The sequence below is a fragment of the Schistocerca cancellata genome, chromosome 4 (assembly GCF_023864275.1).
Source record: "Schistocerca cancellata isolate TAMUIC-IGC-003103 chromosome 4, iqSchCanc2.1, whole genome shotgun sequence".
Taxonomy (NCBI): Eukaryota; Metazoa; Arthropoda; class Insecta; order Orthoptera; family Acrididae; genus Schistocerca; species Schistocerca cancellata.
This window is the reverse complement of record NC_064629.1, coordinates 459,277,581-459,301,765: the sequence shown is the minus strand read 5'-3', so window position 1 is coordinate 459,301,765 and position 24,185 is coordinate 459,277,581. Positions and strand designations below refer to the sequence as shown.

The following is a 24,185-nucleotide window of genomic DNA, read 5'->3' as shown; positions in this document are numbered from 1 at the left end:
AAACATATGCTATCAAAGTGAGTGTCATCTGTGAAATGAAACGCCATACACCAGCTATTAATGTAAACACTGTTAGGCCTTCTACATCAGCAGGATTGCCACCAAGTTATTAGTTAGGATGAACATGAATAGAAATAGGGTGGACACTGGTATCACACAATATACAATTGCAGAGCATGCTCTACAACATAATAGCCATGACCTTGGTGCCTGTGTCCTCAATCTGCCATCTGGATTCTTTCCCCTGACACCAGTTTCTCAGCGCTCCACATGTGAGAACAGACATGTTTTCTTAGTTCTCATCACCCACCTTGCCGCACTACACATTAATTTCTTTGGTCTCATCATTTCTTTTCAGTAATTATTCTTTTTCTTCATTCCATTTTAATCTTCTACATATATTATTTTCTGACCTGTCTACTTTTCCTTATCCCCTCCACCTCACTTCCACACATAATGTACTTAGCTTCCCATGCTTAAAACTTTTTCATGATGTTTTGTCAGTAGCCTCTATCTTGCTTATTAGCCTATCTTCCACCTGTAAGCTCTCATGTTGCCAAATGTCATCCTGTGCAATCCACAACAATCAATCAGTCTTTCCTTCTCATCCCAACCTGTAAGTGCCTGCTGACCTGGGGTGCTGGGTGACTTTTTCGTGACTCTCCTCATTTCCTAAACCTCACTAGTCCTTTTCCTTTATCCCTCTCCCTACCCCTTCAGCTCATCTGTCAGAAAAAGTAGCCACTATCCCTGAAAGCTTGCACATTTCCATAGCTTTTACATGTTTTGTCCTACCATCACTTGATGAGTAGATTTTTTATATCTCTCCAGTAGTGCTGTATAATGTGATGCACTGGTCCACATGCAATTTGGAACTGACATTTTCACTCTTTCAAGTCTGGTATTGAGGCAAAAGGAGTAAGTGTCAGACAGCTGAAATTACTAGAACTATAAAAATATGCATCTGCATTAACAAAAAATGTTAAAAATAGCATGATTATTCAGCAATCACAACTATGAGAATTTCCAGTTCCAACCAAACAGACTGAAAATAGAGATCTGATATAGTTATTTTGTTAGTCTACTTCCAAGGAGCTGTATTCACCTTGAATCTTATGGTCAGTATCTGATGGAAGCAGCCAATTTAGTGTGATGCTTGAAACAGTTGCCGATGAAGCATGCAAATTAGTTGGTGCTAGTGGAACTGAAAAAAAAGAGAGGAAATAATTTAATTACACATTGTCAGCTATCTATTAATGCCTATTTCACAGCTAGTGTATCTACTCATCAGCCACCAAATTATATTTATTAATGAATAGCCACTCCAGTTGCTATGTTGATTATGTATCTATTATATTATTCATTTACAAAGTCAGTTGCAGATCCAATAGAAAATGACTTAAATATAAACCCTAAACCAGCTCTAGACTAAAATAAAGGACATATTATCAACTGGTCTGGAGATTCTTAAATCATTACACGAGTGTGGAGCAACAGCTCTCTCTAAACATGAAAAGCTAATCAAGTATATTTGTTTTTCTTTGATTGAGCTTGAGAAATCTGAAGGAAATAGCTGAAGAGTGGAAACAGAAAATGTTCTTAGTGGTATTAAACATATTTTCAGTGCTATTCTGTTGCATGTCCCTAGATTTTATCCAAGAGTCAAATCATGTAGAAAAGTTTGCAAACATTTATTAATAGACTGTGTATGGTCTTTGTGAAAAGTAATACTTCCATCTGAAGTTCCATGTGCCATGTGTCAAGATCCCCTCCTTGTAGCCTGATATGGTTTCAAGAGATAAGACACAAGTTTTTGGTGGGTGAGTACAGCATTTTTAGCTGTGACAGATATCTTAGAATTATACAGGGTGTTACAAAAAGGTACGGCCAAACTTTCAGGAGACATTCCTCACACACAAAGAAAGAAAATATGTTATGTGGACATGTGTCCGGAAACGCTTACTTTCCATGTTAGAGTTCATTTTATTACTTCTCTTCAAATCACACTAATCATGGAATGGAAACACACAGCAACAGAACGTACCAGAGTGACTTCAAACACTTTGTTACAGGAAATGTTCAAAATGTCCTCCGTTAGCGAGTATACATGCATCCACCCTCCGTCGAATGGAATCCCTGATGCACTGATGCAGCCCTGGAGAATGGCGTATTGTATCAGAGCTGTCCACAATACAAGCATGAAGAGTCTCTACATTTGGTACCGGGGTTGCATAGACAAGAACTTTCAAATGCTCCCATAAATGAAAGTCAAGAGGGTTGAGATCAGGAGAGCGTGGAGGCCATGGAATTGGTCCGCCTCTACAAATCCATCGGTCACCGAATCTGTTGTTGAGAAGCGTATGAACACTTCTACTGAAATGTGCACGAGCTCCATCATGCATGAACCACATGTTGTGTCGTACTTGTAAAGGCACATTTTCTAGGCACATTTTCTGTATGAAATCATGATAACGTGCTCCATTGAGCGTAGGTGGAAGAACATGGGGCCCAATCAAAACATCACCAACAATGCCTGCCCAAACGTTCACTGAAAATCTGTGTTGATGAAGTGATTGCACAATTGCATGCAGATTCTCATCAGCCCACACATGTTGAATGTGAAAATTTACAATTTTATCCCGTTGGAATGAAGCCTCATCCGTAAAGAGAACATTTGCACTGAAATGAGGATTGACACATTGCTGGATGAACCATTCGCAGAAGTGTACCCATGGAGGCCAATCAAATGCTGATAGTGCCTGCACATGCTGTACATGGTACGGAAACAACTGGTTCTCCCGTAGCACTCTCCATACAGTGACGTGGTCAATGTTACCTTGTACAGCAGCAACTTCTCTGATGCTGTCATTAGGGTTATCGTCAACTGCACGAAGAATTGCCTCATCCATTGCAGGTGTCCTTGTCATTCTAGGTCTTCGCCAGTCGCGAGTCATAGGCTGGAATGTTCCATGCTCCCTAAGACGCCGATCAATTGCTTCAAACGTCTTCCTGTCGGGACACCTTTTTTCCGGAAATCTGTCTCAATACAAACGTACTGCGCCACGGCTATTGCCCTGCACTAATCCATAAATCAAATGGGCATCTGCCAACTCCGCATTTGTAAACATTGCACTGACTGCAAAACCACGTTCGTGATGAACACTAACCTGTTGATGTTACGTACTGCTTGATGCTAGTACTGTAGAGCAATGTCAACACAAGCACCGAAGTCAACATTACCTTCCTTCAATTGGGCCAACTGGTGGTGAATCAAGGGAGTACAAAACTAAAATGAGCTCTAACATGGAAATTAAGCGTTTCCAGACACATGTCCACATAACATCTTTTCTTTATTTGTGTGTGAGGAATGTTTCCTGAAAGTTTGGCCGTACCTTTTTGTAACACACTGTAGAGAAATGAAGAATGATAAGCAAGGCCTAAGTTGCACAAAGTTTACATTAGGCTGTTGAGTCAGCTCTAGAAGTGAACCTATTCCATGTAATTCCAATGCCTCCAGCTGAAGTCTTTGGTTTTAAACACACTGACAAAACAGTGTGGTCAATGCTGGATGTGTGGTCAGTGCTGGTGTGTAAGATATCCAAATGCAGTGTGATCAAACTGAATTGTGAGAATTTTGTTCCTCATTGAATATGACAGGTTGATACTGTGGGACGGAGGGTAAAATGGATGGGTAAAGCATGGAAACAATTGAACAAAAGATGTTGAATACTATTGAAAAAAATGTCCAGTAAACATGTGCTCTAAAATGCATACCTTAAAAGTTACAAGCACTTGATCATTAGAAGAATTGTGTTTCAAAGTAGCAAAGATGAGCACGTGCTCATAGCTCTTAAGGAATGCATTTTAGAGCACATGTTGACTGGAATTTTTTTTCTTGTTTTGGTCCATACTACCAGTTCCCAAAATACAGAAAGCAAAGAACTTGCAGTAGAAGGACTAAAAACCATCTGCTGCATTTTGTTATCATTCAGTAGGAAGCCATTTGCTTTAAGCTAATAGGATGCTTGAGCCATTGCCTCTGCAACACAAGCTTTGAGGCTACTGAAATCATTACTACAACGAAGTATCATCTGCATATAGTACAGTCATGGAGTTGATGAATGAGGGCAGAACATTAATCATTATTAGGAACATAATAACATTTCCCCAGTACAGATCCCTGTGATACATCTATTTTAACTAATTCAATACTGGAATGTTTCTTTACCTACACAAACAGCTTGCTTGTGACCCTGTAGGTACGATTTTAATAGTTTAAGGCTGTTAGCTCAAATGCTGTAGCACTCAATTTTTTCTAGGAGTATTTTATGCTCTACACAGTCAAAAGCCTTACTTAGATCACAAAAGGTGACTTGAGCAAATCCTTTATCCTCAAACGCTTGATGTATGTGTTGGACTACTGAGTCTATAGCATCAACAGTTGATAAGTTTTCCTAAAACCATACTGTGATTCACTAATTATTCCTGCATTTTCAAATTACATGGATAACTGTTGGTATATTACACATTCAAACACTTTAGAGAGAGCTGGGACTATGGAAGTTGGTCTGTAACTTGAAGGTGAGTCAATATCTCCTTTTTTATATATTGGGACTACCCTAGACAATTTTAGCTCATCAGGAAAATATCCCTCATATATAATCTTATTTATGCTGTATGTTAAAGGATACACAATACAACCTACTACTTTTTTTTAGAATGTTACAAGAAATGTCATATATATCTACACTCTCAGATGTTTAAATATTTTTAGGATGAGACTAGGTGGGACCTCAGAGAAGGTAAACATACTTTGTATTTACTTGCGGTTTACAGACATTTTTTGAAAGAATCTCAGATGAGCTAATGACAGGTTTGGTGATAGCATTTCCTACTTCTTGTAATGATTTAATAAAGAAATCATTGAATTTCTGAGGGCATGTTGTTGTGGTCTTCAGTCCTGAGACTGGTTTGATGCAGCTCTCCATGCTACTCTATCCTGTGCAAGCTTCTTCATCTCCCAGTATCTACTGCAACCTACATCCTTCTGAATCTGCTTAGTGTATTCATCTCTTGGTCTCCCTCTACGATTTTTACCCTCCACACTGCCCTCCAATGCTAAATTTGTGATCCCTTGATGCCTCAAAACATGTCCTACCAACCGATCCCTTCTTCTAGTCAAGTTGTGCCACAAACTTCTCTTCTCCCCAATCCTATTCAATACCTCCTCATTAGTTACGTGATCTACCCACCTTATCTTCAGCATTCTTCTGTAGCACCACATTTCGAAAGCTTCTATTCTCTTCTTGTCCAAACTAGTTATCGTCCATGTTTCACTTCCATACATGGCTACACTCCATACAAATACTTTCAGAAACGACTTCCTGACACTTAAATCTATACTCGATGTTAACAAATTCCTCTTCTTGAGAAACGCTTTCCTTGCCATTGCCAGTCTACATTTTATATCCTCTCTACTTCGACCATCATCGGTTATTTTACTCCCTAAATAGCAAAACTCCTTTACTACTTTAAGTGTCTCATTTCCTAATCTAATTCCCTCAGCATCACCCGACTTAATTTGACTACATTCCATTATCCTCGTTTTGCTTTTGTTGATGTTCATTTTATATCCTCCTTTCAAGACACTGTCCATTCCGTTCAACTGCTCTTCCAAGTCCTTTGCTGTCTCTGACAGAATTACAATGTCATCGGCGAACCTCAAAGTTTTTACTTCTTCTCCATGAATTTTAATACCTACTCCGAATTTTTCTTTTGTTTCCTTTACTGCTTGCTCAATATACAGATTGAATAACATCGGGGAGAGGCTACAACCCTGTCTTACTCCTTTCCCAACCACTGCTTCCCTTTCATGCCCCTCGACTCTTATAACTGCCATCTGGTTTCTGTACAAACTGTAAATAGTCTTTCGTTCCCTGTATTTTACCCCTGCCACCTTCAGAATTTGAAAGAGAGTATTCCAGTTAACATTGTCAAAAGCTTTCTCTAAGTCTACAAATGCTAGAAACGTAGGTTTGCCTTTTCTTAATCTTTCTTCTAAGATAAGTCGTAAGGTCAGTATTGCCTCACGTGTTCCAACATTTCTACGGAATCCAAACTGATCTTCCCCGAGGTCGGCTTCTACCAGTTTTTCCATTCGTCTGTAAAGAATTCGCGTTAGTATTTTGCAGCTGTGACTTATTAAACTGATAGTTCGGTAATTTTCACATCTGTCAACACCTGCTTTCTTTGGGATTGGAATTATTATATTCTTCTTGAAGTCTGAGGGTATTTCGCCTGTCTCATACATCGTGCTCACCAGATGGTAGAGTTTTGTCATGACTGGCTCTCCCGAGGCCATCAGTAGTTCAAATGGAATGTTGTCTACTCCCGGGGCCTTGTTTCGACTCAGGTCTTTCAGTGCTCTGTCAAACTCTTCACGCAGTATCTTATCTCCCATTTCGTCTTCATCTACATCCTCTTCCATTTCCATAATATTGTCCTCAAGTACATCGCCCTTGTATAAACCCTCTATATACTCCTTCCACCTTTCTGCCTTCCCTTCTTTGCTTAGAACTGGGTTGCCATCTGAGCTCTTGATATTCATACAAGTGGTTCTCTTCTCTCCAAAGGTCTCTTTAATTTTCCTGTAGGCAGTATCTATCTTACCCCTAGTGAGACAAGCCTCTACATCCTTACATTTGTCCTCTAGCCATCCCTGCTTAGCCATTTTGCACTTCCTGTCGATATCATTTTTTGAGACGTCTGTATTCCTTTTTGCCTGCTTCATTTACTGTATTTTTGTATTTTCTCCTTTCATCAATTAAATTCAATATTTCTTCTGTTACCCAAGGATTTCTATTAGCCCTCGTCTTTTTACCTACTTGATCCTCTGCTGCCTTCACTACTTCATCCCTCAGAGCTACCCATTCTTCTTCTACTGTATTTCTTTCCCCCATTCCTGTCAATTGTTCCCTTATGCTCTCCCTGAAACTCTCTACAACCTCTGGTTCTTTCAGTTTATCCAGGTCCCATCTCCTTAAATTCCCACCTTTTTGCAGTTTCTTCAGTTTCAGTCTGCAGTTCATAACCAATAGATTGTGGTCAGAATCCACATCTGCCTCAGGAAATGTCTTACAATTTAAAACCTGGTTCCTAAATCTCTGTCTTACCATTATATAATCTATCTGATACCTACTAGTATCTCCAGGATTCTTCCAGGTATACAACCTTCTTTTATGATTCTTGAACCAAGTGTTGGCTATGATTAAGTTATGCTCTGTGCAAAATTCTACAAGGCGGCTTCCTCTTTCATTCCTTCCCCCAAGGGCATATACTGACTTTATTATTTCTTTCATCTTTAGTAACAATATTTATTGGTTTCCATGCAGCTTTGCATTTATTCATGAATTCTCAATACTGCTTAATTTGTGTACTCTCTTGGCTTCCACAATGGCTTTTTTGTACTTATTCCTACATTGAACATAGCCTGATCTGGCATGGTGATTCTTCAGATTTTTATGTATACTGTACAACAACATAACTTGGTTTTTCAGATTTGTTAGTTGCGCAATATACCATGGGTTTTGTTTGTTTGTACCCTTGCTTTTGGAGCCTTTGTCGACTATTTTGCATTTCTTTATCAGAATGCAGTCATTAAATTGTGTCAAAAATGCTTTGAAAAACCTTTCAAATGTTAGTTTTGCTGACAGTTCTTTACATAGACTATAATTTGTGTCACCGGACCATCGGCCAAACCAGTCTCTGTTAGTAAGGGACTTACAAAACCTGTAAATTTTATCATTTGTGACTGAGTTAGTGATTACCATTTTTGAGACAAACTTATCAATGTTACTCTTATCAGCACAGAACCTACTTATGTAATTTAATGACACAGAATTGTGATCTGAGAATGGGAATACTGTCACATCACATGATTCTTCTGTAGTGTTGAAACTGACAAAGAACTGTCAAGACATATTTCATCACTTGTGGGTCTATTATTGATAAAGTGCAGATTGTACTGTCTTAGAAGATTTTTGAGCTCAGTGACACTATGTTTGGCAGTTGTTACATCAAAATCTGCATTCAAACCTCCACCTATTACAATGTCATAATGTAACCTTTTGTCTTTCTAAATACACTCCTGGAAATGGAAAAAAGAACACATTGACACCGGTGTGTCAGACCCACCATACTTGCTCCGGACACTGCGAGAGGGCTGTACAAGCAATGATCACACGCACGGCACAGCGGACACACCAGGAACCGCGGTGTTGGCCGTCGAATGGCGCTAGCTGCGCAGCATTTGTGCACCGCCGCCGTCAGTGTCAGCCAGTTTGCCGTGGCATACGGAGCTCCATCGCAGTCTTTAACACTGGTAGCATGCCGCGACAGCGTGGACGTGAACCGTATGTGCAGTTGACGGACTTTGAGTGAGGGCGTATAGTGGGCATGCGGGAGGCCGGGTGGACGTACCGCCGAATTGCTCAACACGTGGGGCGTGAGGTCTCCACAGTACATCGATGTTGTCGCCAGTGGTCGGCGGAAGGTGCACGTGCCCGTCGACCTGGGACCCGACCGCAGCGACGCACGGATGCACGCCAAGACCGTAGGATCCTACGCAGTGCCGTAGGGGACCGCACCGCCACTTCCCAGCAAATTAGGGACACTGTTGCTCCTGGGGTATCGGCGAGGACCATTCGCAACCGTCTCCATGAAGCTGGGCTACGGTCCCGCACACCGTTAGGCCGTCTTCCGCTCACGCCCCAACATCGTGCAGCCCGCCTCCAGTGGTGTCGCGACAGGCGTGAATGGAGGGACGAATGGAGACGTGTCGTCTTCAGCGATGAGAGTCGCTTCTGCCTTGGTGCCAAAGATGGTCGTATGCGTGTTTGGCGCCGTGCAGGTGAGTGCCACAATCAGGACTGCATACGACCGAGGCACACAGGGCCAACACCCGGCATCATGGTGTGGGGAGCGATCTCCTACACTGGCCGTACACCACTGGTGATCGTCGAGGGGACACTGACTAGTGCACGGTACATCCAAACCGTCATCGACCCCATCGTTCTACCATTCCTAGACCGGCAAGGGAACTTGCTGTTCCAACAGGACAATGCACGTCCGCATGTATCCCGTGCCACCCAACGTGCTCTAGAAGGTGTAAGTCAACTACCCTGGCCAGCAAGATCTCCGGATCTGTCCCCCATTGAGCATGTTTGGGACTGGATGAAGCGTCATCTCACGCGGTCTGCACGTCCAGCACGAACGCTGGTCCAACTGAGGCGCCAGGTGGAAATGGCATGGCAAGCCGTTCCACAGGACTACATCCAGCATCTCTACGATCGTCTCCATGGGAGAATAGCAGCCTGCATTGCTGCAAAAGGTGGATATACACTGTACTAGTGCCGACATTGTGCATGCTCTGTTGCCTGTGTCTATGTGCCTGTGGTTCTGTCAGTGTGATCATGTGATGTATCTGACCCCAGGAATGTGTCAATAAAGTTTCCCCTTCCTGGGACAATGAATTCACGTTGTTCTTATTTCAATTTCCAGGAGTGTACATCTAACAGGATTACCAGTTTTTCTAAAAATACACTAATGTTGCCCTTAGGTGACCTGTATAAGGCTATTATCAGTAACTTAAAATTGTCACTAACAATACCAGTGGCTTCAAAATTCTGTTCATCACACAAATAGTCTAGATCCAACATACTGACGGAGTGGCCGAGTGATTGGTTAGTATACAATGCCACGCCACCCCTTTTATGCATTTTTCTACCGTAACCATTTGCTATTTTATAGTTATCAAATTTGATGGCTGTAAGTTCACTCTCTGTTGCTCAGTGTTCACTCAGACAAAAAATATCAGATTTGTTCTCTAGTCCAAAATAAATTCTTTGTCTTTTGCTCCTTGAATATTCAGGTAACAAATTTTAAAATAAGAATTGTTATTGTCTTTAGTATGAACAGTTTGGTTAGGAGCTATAATATCTTTTACAGTATATATCTTATGGGTTTCATCGTATTGCTGTGTTCCACTAAAAATCATGTAAATGGAGAGGAGGCACTGTTTTCTGCTTACCCACAACACTTGGTACTGCTTCTTCTGCTGTAGTTCTCTTCCCTCCTTTTGGTGGGGTTGTAGTTATTTTTGCTGGTGTAACTTCCGCTGCAGTTTGTGGAGGTGCTTCTATAGCTGATACATTTTCTACTACTGCTTCTGATGATGCCAATGGTAACAATGATGGTTCCCATTCTGATGCTGATGTAGGCCTAATTTCTTCTAGAGATGTAGCCAGAGATTTTTCTTTCTCATGTGCTGCTGGTGGATTCTCCATTTGTTTTGTCATCAGCAATGAATCTATTGCAGATAGTGCTAGTTTTTTGTGCCTGTCTACCCCTACTGCTTTTATTGCTTGGAGAATTTCTTTAGTCAGCACTTTCTCGCCTAGCTGATTTCTGTGCAGTCCATGTCTTGTAAAATGCTCTCTGACAGAGCTGGTTGCTTGAATGAAGAGTGCGTGCACAAAACTGCTGCAGATCTTTCTGAGTTTTTGGTTTGTTGCAATGATTTCACTATTTACACATGAGTTTTCAATTAAGTTGTGTCAGTGAGGAATGCTTACAACAAATACTTTTGCTTGTGACATTTTTCCTAGTGATTCTTTCAATGCTTTTACAGCAAGGCTACTCTCATTTTTATACATATCATTATCTCCTCCAATTATGATGTAGTTCATACCATCTTTTACTGCAGTTTCACAGTTTTCCAGCACTTCTCATAAAGGAGCTACAGGTTTTGTAATTCCAGTGACTTTATAGTCTGACTGGATATCAGACATAATTGTAGGTAGTCCCTTACCATGACTCGTTGATAGAACATAAATTTCTGGTCGATAGACGTGTATGAGAAGTTTCCTGCCACACTGAGCTTTTTTTGTGTCTTTTGACTGTCTGAATTTAATTCCTCGTACCTGTTCATTACTATAACATGATAAACGTTTGTATTTAACACTGGGAGGGAACATTTCTTAGGCCTAATAAACACACACTCCTGTTCACAGCTTTGTGTCTCTGTCATTATGTCCACATATTGAATCAAACTTTTCAGCATTTCAGCATATTGTCTAGCTTTAGTTAAGTCATTTTGTAGTTCTTCCCTCACACTTATTTCAAGTCTTGCATTACACATTTCTAAGGCAGCTTCAGGACTGTTGCACTCAGTTCTGCAATCACACGAATTTTTACTAAGATTTGCTTCCGTGAAGCAACATGAATGACACCATTTATGTGTCGCTACATATGTTATGACACCTTTTATCACACTTTTTCACATAGTAGACAATTTACTGATGGTAATTTACTGAGCGATTTACCACAGGTCCATATGCTCTGCCATCTGGAGTACCCTTTTCATCTCTCGGTGCCACCTAGATTTCAATGAATGGTGATTTGCAAGGGCAGGGGAGGTCGAGTATATATGCTGCCTTCAGTCAATCAATGTATACCATGGTGGCAGCACTGTGGAGACATACAGAAAAGGAATTCTCCTCAAGCCTGAGCACAAGTTGTGGACCTGAGTATGAGGGTGAAGTTGGGGCTGACTACTGTCTACCCAGAGCATTACATGGCTATATGTGTGGAGGTCCCAGTGTACAAAGGACTTGGGTTCACCTTTGTGTTGTGGCAGTACCAGTTGCAGGTGCAATGTGCTGTCATGCAGCTGCTGTTAATAGGCCAGGTTGCAAGAGGTGACCGGCAGGGGCTGTGGCTCATTGAGGTCACCTGTGATGCGGTTGGGGGGGGGGGGGGGGGGCGTGACATTATGTCAGTAGTCACTCAGTGCACTCAGGCTTGGTAGCACACTGGCCTGGGGGCATAGGGGTAGGGGTGGGTTTCAGTTGGTCATCAGTGTGGTAACTGTATTCCTCACTGAACACAAGGGGCAGATACCATGGGTTTGCTATGTATGGGGGATAGAATGGATGGGTGAAGCATGGGAACAATGTAATGAAAGATGTCCAGATACTCAACAGTTCCTTTATTGGAACGTTAACAGACACAATTATTTGCAGAATTCATTTACAACGGTAAGTTGCCACATATGTTTCCATGAACAAAAAGTGTCAATCAAGTTGGTTTGGTAATCCTCAGCACTCATGAAGCTTTTGTGAGTACACATGAGCAGTACCCATGGTCCATATGTGAGGAATCCATTTACACAGGTTTTCTTAAGACAACATGAGAAACATTGTTAATGTTCTTGAAGTATGATAAATAAATGGAGCTTATCTAACAGTAGTCAAAGAAATAAGTAAATGCAAGTAAATGAACGTGGAGATATCATATGTGTATTTGATTTAATACAGTGATCGAAGCAAAACACAGTAACAAATGATCAAACTTGAGTTACCATAAGTGAAGCTAATCTAGCACTGTGATTAGAGAAAATGCAAAATGCAAATAAACAAATTTAAAGTACCATAGGTGAAGCTGATCTAATATTGTGGGGATTTTAGTCAGTAACAGCCATATCCATGGAGGTGCAGTGGTTTGCATACAGTTCACAAAAAGAGATTAGATCTCGCTGCATTCATCATAATTTAATGGGCTCTGTCAAGTAGATATGCACAGGATATGAGACCATTAGGTAGTTGCTGAATAATGTTTCCATTAAGTAGGATACAGACCTCACCTACCAGTTCTTCATAGGCATCATCACAGCCTGCAATGCTGTTCGCTTTATACACACACAAAATCAACTCAGCACTGATGTTTTCACAGGTAACATGCCTGTCTGGTAGCAATTGAATCTAGGAACTTTCTGCTTAGAACAGTCATTTGAAGTAGCAGGTGTCCTTTTCTCAGGCATTAAGCTGATTCCGATCTCACTCTACCGAACTCCAGACGCAAACATAAATATATTTATAACTTACTGGGAACAACTGACACAGCATCTACAGAAATGTAAGCATTTCATTATAATTTATCTAGGGGATATTAATATTGATGTCTTAACCCAGTCAAATGCTAAGATCCAATTACGTAATATTTTAAAATCATACAACTTCTATCTGATTAACGACCAACCAACAAAAAGAAGTCTTGCCTAGATAATATGCTCGCCAACATGGATAGAAATTCATTTTCATACAGAGTTGAAGATTCACTCATCTCAGACCACAGTGGGATCTGGATTAAATTTCCAAGGACAAGAACTGAGCATTATAAAAAGGAACAGAAAATGTTCAGAATGTTATGGGAAAGGAACACAGAAAAACTGAGATTCATTTTAAGGGAGATGGACTGGGAGAATAGAGTTTTAAACTGTAAGAATGTAAATGAGGACTTTACAAACTTTTTGTCAACACTTAGCTTTTATATTAATAAATACTGTATAAAGATAACAAAGGTACTAAATAACTTGAAAAGGAAACAGAGCTGCAAATGGTTCACTCTAGAACTTGCAGCCCTTAGGAAGGTTATAATCATCCTTCATAAAAAAGCCAAACAGGGAAACCAGGCAGATAAAGATAGGTATACCAGGGCAAAACAAGTCTATAGAAGGGAAATAAAAGCAGCCAAGATAAGAGCTGTTGTTCGCAGATGATGCTGTAATTTACTGTCTAGGAAGGTCATCTGAAGACCAATATCAGTTGCAAAGCGATTTAGAAAAGATTGCTGTATGGTATGGCAGGTGGCAGTTGACGCTAAATAACGAAAAGTGTGAGGTGATCCACATGAGTTCCAAAAGAAATCCGTTGGAATTCGATTACTCGATAAATAGTACAATTCTCAAAGTTGTCAATTCAATTACTAAGTACCTGGTTGTTAAAATTACGAACAACTTCAGTTGGAAAGACCACGTGGATAATATTGTGGGGAAGGCGAGCCAAAGGCAGCGTTTCATTGGCAGGACACTTAGAAGATGCAACAAGTCCACTAAAGAGACAGCTTACACTACCTACAGTCGTTCGTCCTCAGAATATTGCTGCGCGGTGTGGGATCCGTACCAGGTGGGATTGACGGAGGACATCGAAAGGGTGCAAAAAAGGGCAGCTCGTTTTGTATTATCATGTAATAGGGGAGAGAGTGTGGCAGATATGATACGCGAGTTGGGATGGAAGTCATTAAAGCAAAGACGTTTTTCGTCGCGGCGAGATCTATTTACGAAATTTCAGTCACCAACATTCTATTCTCTTCCGAATGCGAAAATATTTTGTTGAGCCTAACCTACATAGGTAGGATTGATCATCAAAATAAAATAAGAGAAATCAGAGCACGAACAGAAAGGTTTAGGTGTTCGTTTTTCCCGTGCGCTGTTTGGGAGTGGCATGGTACAGAGATAGTATGATTGTGGTTAGAGGAACCCTCTGCCAAGCACTTAAATGTGAATTGCAGAGTAATCATGTAGATGTAGATGTAGAAGAGCCATTGAAAATTTTATCAATAATTCTAAAAATAGGTGTAAAGCTGCCTGGGCAGTTATAAATAAAGAATTACGAAGAAAAGTAAGAAAGGAATCAGTGCCTATTGCACCTAACATACTTAATGAGTTCTTTGTAAATAATGTTAAAAATATTACTCCCACTGACAATCTTGAGTTAACATATGAACATAGAGTGAGCAACTACACCGCAGATAGAACTAGGGGATTAAATTTTAGTTGGAAACAAGTCAAACCTAGGGAAGTGTCTAAAATAATTGCAAAATTGAGTAACTCCAAAACCGAGGATTATTACGGTTTCTCTAATGCAGTATTGAAACAAATCTCAGACACAATATTGTTAACGTTAACTTATGTCATAAATTGCATCCTTGAGGAGGGAATCATTCCAGATTGTTTAGAAATGACTATCACAGTTCCAATCCACAAGAAAGGGGACAGAGGCTGTCCAAATAACTACAGACCAGTTTCGATTGTCCCTATTTTATCAAAAGTGATTGAATATTGCACGAAACACAACTATTGAAGTACTTTGAAACGAACAATTTATTTAACAATGCTCAGTTTGGATTTAGGACAGGTAAATCAACCATTAAAGCCATAGACAATATCATCAATGAGATTGTTATCAATTCTGAGCTACATTTAATTACTTGTATTACACTCTTAGACCTCAGTAAGGCTTTCGACACTATTTCCCATAAGATCTTATTTTCTAAGTTAAAACTATACAGAATAAAGGGCTCACAGTTATCGCTAATAGAATCGTACCTTGATAACAGACAGCAAATGGTCATAATTGAGAACCAACTATCAGACATACTCAAAATTGCAACCGGAGTTATTCAAGGATCAGTAATTGGCCCATTTCTCTTTCTAGTGTATATCAACGACCTCCCACATAACTTGCCCGACAAATAAATTCTATATGCTGATGACACCACCTTAATAACATCAGACGGAAATCTGGAAACTTTACAGGACAAAAATACAGACATGGTAGAAAACTGCACCACATGGTTGCAAAGCAATAAATTGGTCTTAAATGGTAATAAAACAGAGACAACATATTTTCATTTGAGTAAGCTGAAACCAGAAGGGACAATAAACACATCTGTCAAACTGCTAGGAATTTATTTAGACCCGAATTTGAACTGGGGCGAACATACGCAACAACTATGCAAGAAACTGTCCAGAGTAATTTTTTTATTGCGCAAACTTAGGACTTGTGTCAGTAAGAGCCAAATGTTAGAGGCATACTATGCCTTTTTCCACTCGCACCTGGTCTATGGCATAATACTTTGGGGGAACTCTTCAGGGGCTCTGGAAGTTTTTAAGTGGCAGAAGAGGGCAGTTAGGGGTATAAAGGGCTTACCTGACAATGAATCATGCAGACCAGTATTCAGGGAGCTGAAAATAATGACTCTCTATGCAGTATTCATAATTCACACAACACAAGAAATAAACATTACATTGACACGGCCCAGGTAAGGCTAAAGAAAACCCAAAACTGCCATAACTACATGGGGATTAAGCTATTCAACAAACTGTCTACAACACTGAGGGTAATGCCAGTACAGCAACTAGGGAAGAAACTAAAAAATTGGCTGATTCTGAATACAACCTACAACATTCTGGAATTCGAAGAAAACTTGAAACGCCTCCAGAATGAATGATGATTATAGCATGTAGTAAAAATATAGGCGGTATCATATTCTGTGATAAATTTGATCCAAGGAGATGTATAACTATAAATACTTTTTTTCTGTATATTTTTTAAAAACTAATTGGTACCTTTAAAAAAGCCTGTATGTATATATTGTATTGTGTTTTGGTACTTTGTATTTTTTGACGCTGTCTATTACAACACTAAGTTATTTAACGACAATAAAATTTGATTTGATTTGATCTGAATACAGCAAGCTGTTAAGATTTGATATTGAAATAACTTGAGACATAAACTTAGCATCAAAGGAACATTAAATCACTGCACTCATGTGGATAGTTCAGCATCAGTACAGGAAGTGCCAGGGGAGTTCAGCATTGGTGCAGAAAGTGCCATGAGTTGGGGACATACTTTAGGGAAAAAAAAACCACTCGCTGTGACAAAGAATCACATGGCAGAGAAAACTCTTGTCTTTGGATGCATACAGTTTGAGATTTTTTTTTTTTTTTTTTTTTTCTGGGTGCTGTGTTATCTGCCACAGTGAGAGATCATCTACTGGAGCAGTTGGTTGGCTGACACAAACATGTAGTAGTGCATTGCCACAGTCTCATAGGCATACGTCTCAAATAGCTATTAAAAATTCTGACTCTGAAACAGAAAAATGACAAAATTTTAATGTACACTGGTATATAAGAAAAATATCATGGAAAACGTATGCCATGCCATTCTTCACTTGAAGGACCAGCCACATTTATCAGTTGCAAAACTGGAAAACCTTTTGATGATGGTGATATTTCTTAATATCCACGGGTGTACTGCCGGTCTACAGTGTCCCACGGGCACAATATTTCGGTGATCATACATGTCGCCATCATCAGGTGAACTGACGGACTGAGCTCCTGTGAACGTGCTGGCATGGAGATCCGTATGCTATGGCTGCTCAGAGGGAACTGGGTTTGGTCGCGGCGGCGGCCGATTTAAATACCCTCCGCCCGCGGCGCGCTCCCTCCGAAGTCCGCGCCCCGCGCCACGGTCGCGCGGTGGAACATATTGCGACGGCGTCTGTGATGACGTCGGAGTGATGGCTCTGTCCGCCGTGGTCGTCACAACTATATGTTTGCTCGATTTACTCTTGATTAACCCAATCGCTGGTTCCCAAGCCTTGCTAAGATTATAGCCACAGCCACTGTTTATGAGGTCGTCATTGGTGCGAATTTCGATGGCCTCTCTAACAACGCTGTCCCAGTATCTCGACGTCTGTAACAGAATCCTCGTGCCTTCATACTCCATAGCGTGATTTTCCGACAAACAATGTTCAGCGACCGCCGACTTTCTCGGGTACATCAGTCGAGTGTGCCTCTGGTGTTCACAGCATCGATCCTCGACGGTACGCATCGTCTGACCAATATACGACTTGCCACACTGACACGGAATCTGGTACACGCCGGCCTTCCTCAAACCGAGGTCATCTTTGGCGCTCCCCACCAGTGCATGTGTTTTATTCGGAGGGCAAAACACAGTTCCGACCCGGTGTTTCTTCAAAATGCGGGCGATTTTCTCCGAGAGTGCGCCTGTATATGGAATAAACGCAGTGCCTACCTCCTCCCTCGTGATTTCATCCATCTCCACAGGTTGTGCAGTAGCGGTTGGGCGGAGAGCACGTTGAATCTGCCACTCTGAGTACCCATTTTTTCGAAATACAGTTCTCAGATGTTCCAATTCCTGGGGTAGACTCTCTGCGTCAGAGATAATGCGTGCCCTATGTACTAGAGTTTTAAGTACCCCATTCCTCTGTGAAGGGTGGTGGCAGCTATCTGCGTGCAAATACAGATCAGTGTGCGTTGTCTTCCGATACACCCCATGATCTAGGGTGCCGTCAGTCCTTCTCTTGACCAAGACGTCAAGGAAAGGTAATTTACCCTCCGTTTCAGTCTCCGTAGTGAATTTGATGTTGGGATATATGGAGTTTAGATGTGTGAGGAAGTCAAGAAGTTTATCCATACAATGTGGCCAGATGACGAACGTGTCGTCCACGTAACGGAAAAAGCAAGTAGGTTTCCATTCGGATGACGACAGGGCTTCCTCCTCGAAGTTCTCCATGTACAAATTCGCTACCACCGATGAGAGTGGGCTATCCATGACGACTCCCTCTGTTTGTTTGTAGTATTCTCCATTAAAAAGAAAATACGTGGAAGTCAAGACATGCCTAAAAAGTTCAGTGGTCTTCTCGTCAAACTTCTGACTAATCAATTCTAGTGACTCTCGCAGGATACCCTCGTAAACAAGGAAACGACGTCAAAACTCACCATGATATCTGACTCCTCCAACCTGATGCTATCAAGGCGTTTAACAAAATCCACCGTATTACGGATGTGATGAGGGCATTTACCCACATAAGGACTTAATATTCCTGTCAGGTATTTGGTTAACAAATATGTAGGTGCCCTGATGTTGCTGACAATGTGGTGTAATGGTACCCCCTCTTTGTGAACCTTCAGGAGTCCATACAGTCTAGGGCTCTAGGCGGTACCGGGCCTTGGGGTAACAATTTCTTAGCGTCACAGCGTTCAACAGAACTAACAATTTCTGCGACCGGAGTGAACTTGGGGGTGGGAGCGAAGTTGAGACCTTTCTGCAAAACCGAGACCGCATCAACACTCAACACCATGCCACTCAAATTGATGACAGTCTTGCACGGAACCTGCAGAGATGGTTTGTCTTGGAGACGTGAGAACTTAGCTGTTTGACGTCCCATTGCCTTCTTCCTCAATAGCACTGGGAATTTTAGAGCAAACTTTGCAATATCTGATCCCAAGAATGGAGATGTGTAAGAAATAGAAGTCAACACTGAGAGATTTTTTTCTTGAACTTAATTTTGCCATTCACTTAAAAAATGTATTAAAATGCAAAATGGTTTTTGCTAACTACAGTATATTAGTTAAAATGATTCAAGATGGCCGTCGAGTGAGATCACAGGTATTTTCCTCGTCCGCTAAAAGAACATATTTAAGAGGAAATAGTGTCAAATTTTAATTTTCTTTGTTTCGTATACTTGCTGTAGTGTCCGTTCTTGTCGCACAACTGAGTATTAACGTCCCAGCAGAGCTTGTTTTTGAAAAAAAACTTCGTGTTATCTTAAGCCCGATAACCACGACATAACCCGAAATTTTGCGTGACAAACACAAAAAATTCTAGTCAAGTTTTCTTGATAGTACAAAATTCGTTAAAAGAGACAGCTACGAGTTTCATCAGTGTCTATTGTCGCAAGAAAAGTGTAATTAAACGTTTCTAAATCGTATTTAACTAACACAGTTCGTATTGTTTACTAGTTAGACGCGATACAGGCCTAAATTTTCGAAGTTGTAAACGTTTAAAAACCTGACCAAACACGCTTGATACGTAAATTCTCTAAAAGCGAAGTAATCACTAATTCATTCTTCTGTCGTTGTATCTCTAAATCAGTACAAAAACAATAACAACCGCACACAAGACCTTTGCGTCCTTTTTTGTTTACATACTGCCAATCTCGCGTCCTTGACAAATTTAAAACATTCTTTAAACTTAATTATTCTTTTGAAACTGACCATGAGTGAGCAATGTGGGAGCTGTTATAGGATAGTGAGTAGAGGGACTTGCTGCCAATCTTGTAGGAAATATTTTCACTGGGGGGTGGGGGGCGGGGGGGATACAATGGGAAGAATATTGGGAGAACAGAAGAGGCTCTCTGCAGAGTATGCAGTAGGAACATTTTGATTGGGGAACTGGAAAGGAAAATTTGTGCCCTTCAGGCACAGTTGAAGGAAGCAAGGAAGGAACTGATACAGATCAAGGGAGACAGGGGGGAGGAGGATGGTTGGGAACTGGCAGCTGGTAGGAGGAGAGGAAGGAAGAGAACGCGATCTGATAGTTTTATCATCAAGATGGTGACCTGGACAAGACAGCTTCCCTGACTCATGGCATGAACGTACACTTTGTTGAGCTGTTCCGGCGTCGTGATTGGCCACACCTTGATGGAGCTGTGAGGTGAATCAATGTGGGGTTAGGGATGGCTCTGAGGGCACCCAACTTTGCTCATGTTTCTCTGGTGCCATCGGGACTATCAACAGCTGGGATTTCACTATGCATGGCCTACACCTAAACAGGACTGGGAAGGGAAGATTGGTACAGCTAATTCATGAAACTATAGGGGGTGGATCTAGGGCCACTCGTTGTCAAATATCTGTTGTCATGGGTAAGAAAAGAAAGTATTTTTTAGGGTAAATCTAGACAACTAGTTCCCCTGCCTAAAGAATATCTCCAACACTTTAAAAATACTGAAACAGTCACTCACAAGCAAGATTTTAGCACTGCAAATATCACATTCACCATATGTCACAAAGAAAAACAAACAATTGGAAAGAGTAACATGGGGTATTTCACAGACTTAACAATCCTCCATCAAAACATGCAAACATGCAAATAAAATACAACTATTAGATGTTGAGCTACAATCTTTGAACTGCACAGTAGTTAGTGTTACTGAGCACTGGTATAGAGAGACAGAAATCCTACATGTAGTGTTATCATTCTATTAAAGGGTAAACTCTTGCTACAGAACTGCTTCAAGGGGTGAAGGATCATGCATGTATATCAGAAAAATAACACAACTCAAATCAAGACATGACCTCAGAACAGCAAGTGAAGACAAACACTTTGAAATATCAGCTATTGAATTAACAGGGCTTGATATCACCAATAAATTAATCATTTTATGTGTGTATAGATCTCCCGGTGGTAGTGTGGGCACTTTTTTCAATAAATTAACAGAATTTCTAGATAAAGTCTCAAGCACAAAGGTCAACATAATTCTGTGTGGGGACATTAACATGAACACTAATAACATAAATGAATACAGCAGCACCCTCATAAATATCCTTCAAAGTTTTGGCATGTCCCTATTGGTAAATAGTGCAACAAGGGTTACTACAATGACTGCATCAGTTATTGGCCACATGGCCACAAATATGGACAAGAAAAATGTGATGTAACTGTGAAAGAGCTCAGACTATCAGACCATTTCTGTCAAATAACAGTAAAATAATGTGTCAAATCATTCCCTGAATTACAAGCCTACAAATTACATCTATCAGAAATCAAAATAAAAGATTTTTCAAAGGAACTAGCAAAATAAAGATGGGATGAAGTGTATAAGGAAACCAATGTGAGTATGAAATTCTCCACATGATTTAAACTGAACTTTGAAAAGGCATTTCCAAAAGTATATATGTCTGTATCAACATCTCACAAAAACAAATGGATAGCAGCAGGTATTAAGAAGTCATCCCAAAGACTTAAATACCTCAGTACCATGAAAAAGAGTTACAATGATACAGAATTCTTAAATTTCTATCATAGATACAAAAAGATCTATAGGAAGGATTGCTGCAAAAAACTCATTTAATGACAAAATAATATATAATGCAGAGAATAAAAGCAAAGCAGTCTGGGATGTTATAAAAAAGGAAACAGGGAGAGACAAAGAAATGCAGAATAACATCCTGATTAGGGAGGGAGATCAGGTGATAAATGATCCACAACACTTAGTAAACTATGACGGTAATCCCAAAAGTAAGATTTATTTTTTATAAGTACATAGACCTGTTTTTTCTACAATGGTTTACATCAGTTTACAGCTTGAACATTTTGTTGTTGTTTCGACATAATCATCATTTCTGTTGGTTGATGCATTTTTGTAGACGCTGTGGCAGTTTTTGTATGCCCATGTCATACCAACTCGCCACCATGCTATTTACAAAGTTATGAAACTCTTCTTTCACCTTGTCGTCGGAGCTGAATCGCTGGGACCACAATTAACACTGATAGGTAATGTGAGACTCTGAAAAAACTCAAACGGGCAATTCAGAACCGGAGAAGAGGAATGTTGAGCAAGGGCGCACACATTCGCCATGACAACGCTTGCCCACACGTCACTTGGCAAACCGTTGCTCTCCTGAAACAGTTTCAGTGGAACATAATCACCCACCCACCCTATAGCCCTGACTTGGCCCCCAGTGACTATCATCTGTTCCCTAGGTTAAAATAACATTTGGCTGGAAAGTGATTCAGCTCCGACAATGAGGTGAAAGAAGAGGTTCATAACTTTCTAAACAGCATGGTGGCGAGCTGGTATGATATGGGCATACAAAAACTGCCACGGCATCTACAAAAATGCATCGACAGAAATGGTGATTATGTCGAAAAATACCTAAATGTACAAGCTGTAAACTGATGTAAACCATTGTTGAAATAATCAGGTCTATGTACTTACAAAAAAATAGGACACCTTACTTTTGGGATTACTCTCATACGTAAATGAGCATTTTTCCAGTATTGTACAGACATTACAGCAAAATTTCCCCAAAACAGATATAACACTGGTAAATGATGTTGCACTAAATACAATGATGTTACTTCCAACCACAGAGAATGAAGTCAATAAAACTATTCAAAAACTAAAAAATAAAAAGTAGGTAGGCTTAGATGAAGTACCAATGTGTGTACAGAAACAATGCAAGAGATTATACAAGGTTCCTTAACAAATATAATAATGAATCCTTCACATCAGGGACATTTCCAGAGCAGTTAAAACAGGCAAGAGTTGTACCTTTGCTTAAGAAAGGTAATGCAGAAGACATAGAAAATTACCAGCCTATTTCCCCGCTGTCCCTATTATAAAAAAAATAGAAGCAATTATGAAAGACAGATTAATGAATTACCTAAATAAATACAATCTTTCAAGCAAATCACAGTTTGGTTTCTGAAGTGGTAAAAATATGGAGTCAGCCATAGTAGAATTCACAAAGGTTGTACTCGATGCTCTTGACAAAGATGAGTGTGTCGCAGGCATATTTTTGGATCTTTCTAAGGCCTTTGATACAGTTGACCACAAGATTGTATTCAATAAATTAGAAGCATTAAGAATAAATAAGAGGGGTAGCAAATGACTGGTTTCGATCATACCTAGCAGATAGCATGCAAAGAGTAGAGATAACACATACTTCGAATAGATCTAAACATTTAGTAAAATACTTATCAGAACCAGAATACATCAGTATAGGGGTTCTGCAAGGTGGCATATTAGGACCAATACTATTCCTGATATACATTAATGACTTTCACTGCAGTGTTAATCATGGTGAAAAAATTCTCTTTGCTGACAACAGCAGTATTACAGTCACAGATAAAATAAGAGAACTCCTTGCAGATGAAGCAAATGAAGCTCTCAAGAAAGTTTACAATTGGTCAGTAAGCAATAAAGTGACATTGAACATAAAGAAAACTAATGCCATGAATTTCAGTTTGAAGAGGCAAAATGACAATGTTAAATTAAATGTAGATGGCACTTGTATTGACTGTGTAACAAATGCAAAATTTCAACGAATGAATATTGATTCTCAGTTGAAGTGGTGTGAACACACAAAGGTACTTGCAAACAGAATGTCATCAGCATGTTATGCCCTTAGAATGCTATGAACAGTATGTAATGTGCAGTGTCTGTTAGTTACATACTATTCATATTTACACTCAGTTTGTAGCTATGGCATCATTTTTTGGGGAACAAATGCACAAAATATGAACACAGTTTTCAAACTCCAGAAAAGAGCCATTAGAATCATAACCAAAAATGGTAGTCGAGCTCATTGTAAAGATCTGTTCAAAACACTGGGGATTTTAACTGCTCCATGTGACTACATTTACCAGTCAGTTGGACACATAAAAAGTAACATTTGCAATTATTGCACAAACAGTTCTGTCCATGACCATGGAACAAGAGCTAGACTCAACTTACATTTTCCAAGAAAAAAATAAACATAAAACTCAAAACAGCATTTTCTACCAATGAATAAAACTGCACAATAAATTACCAAAAGAGAGAAAAGAAATAGCAAAAATACACTTATTTAAAAAGGCAGCTAAAAAGTACCTGTTATGCAATACATTTTATACATTGAAGGATTACTTAGATAAAACAGAGTAGGGAGTTGGTAAAACAATGTTATACAAATAAATACTAATAATGATTATAAA

General features: G+C 40.1%; 1 protein-coding gene across 1 annotated transcript in view; it reads right to left on the bottom strand.

Moving 5' to 3' along the window:
• Positions 1 to 24,185, bottom strand: part of LOC126184254 (Down syndrome cell adhesion molecule-like) — a 160,334-nt gene that overhangs the window by 99,023 nt on the left and 37,126 nt on the right. Inside the window, exon 5 of the mRNA XM_049926623.1 lies at positions 1,106 to 1,204. Coding sequence (XP_049782580.1) covers positions 1,106 to 1,204 — 99 coding nt within the window. The remainder of the gene's footprint in view (positions 1 to 1,105; positions 1,205 to 24,185) is intronic.